General features: G+C 51.2%; 1 protein-coding gene and 1 non-coding gene across 2 annotated transcripts in view; one reads left to right on the forward strand and one right to left on the reverse strand.

Annotated features, from left to right (window-relative positions):
* PIK3CD (phosphatidylinositol-4,5-bisphosphate 3-kinase catalytic subunit delta) overlaps nt 1-5,321 on the reverse strand; it is a 45,446-nt gene that overhangs the window by 14,616 nt on the left and 25,509 nt on the right. Inside the window, exon 3 of the mRNA XM_004705187.2 lies at nt 140-309. Within this exon, the coding sequence (XP_004705244.1) occupies nt 140-280 (141 nt within the window). The 5' untranslated portion in view covers nt 281-309. The remainder of the gene's footprint in view (nt 1-139; nt 310-5,321) is intronic.
* Nucleotides 2,332-2,456, forward strand: LOC115872800. Its single transcript, XR_004048046.1, has one exon. It is a non-coding gene; the product is annotated as a U6atac minor spliceosomal RNA (small nuclear RNA).

The raw sequence follows: 5,321 nt of genomic DNA on the forward strand, positions 1-5,321 counted from the left end.
AAAAGAAACTGAAAAAAAAAAAATGCATATCCGAGGCTCCCAGGTCCGAGAAGACTATGCATGTGAGCGGGAGCACCTGTCTGTCTTTCTCTCTGAGGTTCAAGTTTTGAGGACCTGGCTTAGCATCGAAGTCTCCTACCTGCTTGATGGTACTGAGGTTGGCATTGCGGGACACAGGGAAGTTCAGATAGACGCCCGTGGGCAGCAAGAAGTCAACCACCACGCTCTGGTTCTCCTCCTTGGTCCAGAATTCCATGGGGCAGTCAACCCCCGGGGGCATCCTGCCCTACCTTTCAGGCGCCAGCTGCCCTGGGAAGGGAAACAAAGGTGGAGTCAGTGAGCACAAGTGTTCTGGGAAAACCAGGGACCCATGATGACGACTGGAGGCTCAAGGGTAAGCTCCCACCCACAGACACACGAAGATGGCTTCCCTCAGGCCTCGCCCTGTCCAGGGTGGTTTGTGGCTCCTGCCACCCTCAGCCACCATCTGGGCTGAGCCGCCTGTCATCACAGAGGGGACACGCTGGCTGCATCCCACACGACAAAGCACCAAACCATGACACCAGTAGTCTCACACCAGTCCTTTCCTCCCAGGGACCTGCAAGGTCCAGCCATGGCCACCAGCGGGTCGGACAACCCAGGACATTAGACGGACTTGAAGGTGACATTTCCTAGCTAGAAACCAAATGGCTTTGGGTGTGTACAACCAGAGACAGGCAGGCCAGTGCTCCTGGTAAAACTTCTCATAATAACTGAAAGGTGGAGATGACCCAATGCCCCTCAGCTGCGGGAAGGATAAACACCAGGTGGGGCATGCCCACGATGGACCACGACACCCCGGGGAGGAGGGACGGAGTCCTGCTGCATGCTCTGGCAGGGGAGGGCCCGGAAACATCATGCCGAGGGAAGCGCATCTGGGCAAACGTTGCGCAATCTTGTTTAAATGAAACAAGCAAATTGGAGCTAGAACCCCAATTGTTCCTGGTTACCAGGGGTGGGAGGAAGAGGCTAAGGGGGAGTCTTTGCTTAGGGGCCATTGAGTCGATATGAATAGTGGTTAACGGAACGATTTGGAAAAGGTTATTACTTTCCATGAGAGCAGTGTTTCCAAAGGTGGGAGGGATCCTCCCTCGGGAGGCACTAGAACAGTCCTTTGCACCCACTAGGCTGCAAAAGCAGATGCCTACATCTGACCCTGGATTATGGGCTGCAGTTCCCAAGTTTTTAAATGGGGGGGGGGGGGGCACTGCACTGAGTGATTTGGTGGGTTTTTTTCCTGAAAAGGAGCTGGTAGGCCAAATAGGTTTGGGAACTTAGGAACTAGAGGCAATTCCGTGTCACTGAAGTGCACATGTAGAAATTGTTGAATCGGTGTATGTTTTGTTGTGTACAGTCTCACCAAAATTTTTTAAAAGAGAGGAGAAAACAAACAAACAAACCAGGAAGGGGATGAATGATTTCAGCAGGGTAAAACTTTTTTGAAATTTCTCAGTCGTGCCAAAATATAAACAAACCCATGTGCTATTTCCCAGTAAGTAGCAAAATGCTCCAGACACAAGGACAAGATTTCCTACCCCCCAAGTCACATTACTGCCACTTGGAATCGGGAGGTTTATCATCTTCCTGCAAGTGTTAAGATTTTATACACAGATGTAGCCATCAGACTCTATGCATCTTGGGGGAGCGCTAGTCTATCTCTCTCTCTCTCTCTCTCTCCCCTGCTCTCTGAAGATCCTTAAGGCAAGTTTCTACTTTCGCAGGGTTGTTCGACATGGTGCTAATGTTTATATGCTTCCTCTGTGTTCGCTGCGGGTCCCGGGCAGTGCTGTCCAACGGAAATACTGGGAACCGCAGCTGCAGGGTCAGGACAATGAGACGGGGAGACGGCAGAGGTCGGTCTCAGGAGAAGAAATACAACCAGAACCTTTCTTATTTTGGCCTAGCTTATTTGGCCATGTCATCAGGAAAGTCCGAAGGGCAGAGAAGGGCATCACAGAGGGCAGAGGGATCAGCAAAAATGAGGGGGAACACTCAGGGAGATGAACTGAAACCACAGTCCAACAAGGGACCGGAGACATGCCAGTGGTTAGGAGGATGGCAGAGGACCAGGCTACGCCCCACGCAGTCACCATGAGTCAGAGCCGGCGTGGTGGCAACCAGCCATCACCGTCACCCGAAACAGAGTAAAGGGACAGGCACAATTCATCCCAATGGTGTGTTTTATTCAGCCCTAGGTGCCCACACTATTGTATGTATGTGTGTGTGCCCCCACGGTTTGGTCTTCTAAACCTGTAATCAGGGTTGAAAACCCACTAATAAAATGGTTGGGCAGTGCTGTGTGGAAGGAGGGAAGGTCAGCATTGCCTGTGACAAGGATGGAGGGGGCCTTGGGCCCTGAAACACGTAGACAGTTACGGCATTACCACCGGCTTTGTGGCCTCTGACCCCAGGTTTCTGGACAAAAGAACCGTACCCTTGACATTTTGTCACCTGCTAGTTTCCCTAAGAAATCCCCAATGAGGGGTGGGGGAGGGAGGGATATAGTTTGACACTCTCTTTCTATTTGTGCAGGCATTCAGTCTTTGAAATGTGTACTTAACACAAGGCGATTTGGACCCTAAATTTCCATCAAAAATATTTGATTTGCATACAGCTTTCCTATCATTTACGAGTGAAAAAGTCAGCCCAGGGACCCGAGTTGTTCCACACACGCTCACAAGTTCTCCACCAGCAGACTCCAGTATCAAGAGTCACGTGAAAACGAATTAAGTGAGTCCTTACAAACAGGAGCTCCTCGGGGGCACAGGGGGCTAGGGACGTCCCTATTGGGCAGCAGAGGTCTAGGGTTTGTACTTCTGAGTGGAGCTGTCCTCATACGTAGCTGCCCTCGAGCGGCCCCGAGTATGGCTACGCGCGCACAACGGAATGAAACGCTGCCCAGTCCAGCACCATCCGCATGACTGGTTGCCAATCAAGACTGTTGTGAATCATGGCGTTTCCATTGGCCATTCCAGTTTTCAGAAATAGAGGGGCTTCCTAGTTGCTTCCGTCTGGAAATGCCACGCGGACAGGTGTGGCGGCTCCTCAAGTGCATTGGCCAGAACCAGACCGTGGACTCGTGCACAGAAGGGGAGAGTCTTACCCAAGAATTGCTACTGTCTCCATTCTGCAAGTGACTTATCTCATTGCCTATATTAAAACATCGCTAATTGTCTTCCGATGTGTCAGCCCCGTTTAATGATCACCCACCACTGTTCTGTAGTGTTTACATTCCCATGTCTTCGCCAGCACTTAGTACTGTCAGACCTTCTCACTTTGACTGCTATGGCAGATGGACAATAAATGGCCCCCTGTTGTTGCATTTGCATTGTCCCTGTAATCATGTCTCTCTTGCAAATTGCCTGCTTCTAATCGGTGCCTATTGTCTACGGGTTGTGTTTTTCTTCCTGGTCTGTATGTACTCATTTGCCTTCTAGACTTAGTTCGTTTGTTGGAAGTAGCTTCTTCTAGAGTGATCGTTTCACTTGGTTTCTTTCGATGAGTACAAGTTTTTAGTTTAGAGGCTGTGGAATTTAGCCATCTTTTCCTCTAGTTTATTACCTCTTTTTTCCCCTTCTTTACTGTAAGGTCACATTTTCCTAGGCTTAAGTGGCTTTTCACAACAGTTGAAAGGAAATGCTTAGTTTAGGAGAAAAGTGGCTTGGTGGCTGCGCCAGCTGAACCAAGGCCTCACCCTCTGCTCTGAGCAGTGGCCCACGCATCGCCCGGCGCAGCCATGTCCCCACTGCTGGCATTCGCTTCCTCCGATTGTAAAACCACATCCGAGCTGGGTTCCTCTTTCTGAGACTGATCAGGCCAAAGGCTTTCTTTTTGATTCAGAACTTGGGGGCTTGGGGGGTGGGGGGACGGGACCGTCAAGAATCCTCGAGAATCCACTACAATCCTAACTCTACTTTGGTCAAACTTGAGAACCCAGTGCCCACCTTTGGACACTCAATAATCCTATGAGGCGAGGATGCCCTGGACCCCCAGGGACTCTCATCAAAGGACTCAGGTTCCAAAGAGAGGATCCCCCACCTCCCTGGTGGTTGGCAGTGGCCACCCAAAGGGCCTTCTCTCATGGCCCCTCCATGACCAACGGAATGGAATGTGGCCCAGCCCCTTCTGCACTAGCTCCATGGTGACCCCTGTGACAGGGGTCCCGTTGGCTAATTCCCAGAAGCAGACTGCCAGGACCCTATTCCTAGCCCGCCCTACCCTAGAGCAGCGGTTCTCCCTCTGTCTGCTGATTCATCACGGTAGCCAAATGACAGTGAAGTCGCAATGGAAATACTGTTATGGCTGGGGGCCACCCCCACACGAGGAGCTGCATGAGAGGGCCACGGCCTGAGGGAGGTGGAGAACCACTGTTCCAGAAGCTCCACTGCAACCTCTTCTGTCCACATCGTAGCAACACTGGCGGGGAATGGAAAGGCGAGAGTCCTGGCCTCTGAACCACCACACAGGGGACACTCTGGAAATGGAGCCTTCGACTAACTCACGCATGTGCGACACAGGGGAAACTTTCATATAAAACAAAACCAAAACACCAACAACTCTCTCCTGAACGAGGGAGATAGAAGGCCGGCAGTTCAAAACCACCAGCTGCTCTATGGGAGAAAGATGAGGCTGTCTGCCCCCATAGACATTTACAGCCTCAGAAATCCTCGGGAGCAGGTCCATTGTGCCTCTAGGATTGGTCTGCGTTGGAATCAAGAACAGTGGGTCGGTGTGATTGTCATTAAGTGACATCGAGTCAGTTCCAACCCAGAGCGACCCTGTGCACAACAGAACAAACAGCGCCCGGTCCTGCGCCGTCCTCACAAGGTTCCGGTGTCTGAGCCCATTGTGGCAGCCAGTGTCGAGCCATCCTGTTGAAGGTCTTCTTTGTTTTCACTGCCCCTCGACTTCACGGAGCATGATGTCCTCCTCTGGGGACTGGCCTCTCCTGACAACGTGTCCAAAGTCTGTAACACGAAGTCTCGCCATCCTTGTCTCTGAGAAGCACTCTGACCACCGATTGGTTTGTCCTTTGGGCAGCCCATGACACTTTCCATGGTCCTTGCCAGCACCGTATGTCACATGCGTCAACTCTTCAGTGTTCCTCAGTCAAGGTCTCACTTTCTTTTTTTCTGACTTCTTTAACCGTTTTATTAGGGGCTCATACAACTCTTACCACAATCCATCCATCCATCCATTGTGTCAAGCACATTTGTACATTCATTGCCCTCATCATTCTCAAAACATTTGCTCTCCACCTAAGGCCCTGGCATCAGCTCCTC

The sequence above is a fragment of the Echinops telfairi genome, unplaced genomic scaffold (genome assembly GCF_000313985.2).
Source record: "Echinops telfairi isolate 266 unplaced genomic scaffold, ASM31398v2 ScPeMD7_7457;HRSCAF=8495, whole genome shotgun sequence".
In the NCBI taxonomy this organism is placed as follows: Eukaryota; Metazoa; Chordata; class Mammalia; order Afrosoricida; family Tenrecidae; genus Echinops; species Echinops telfairi.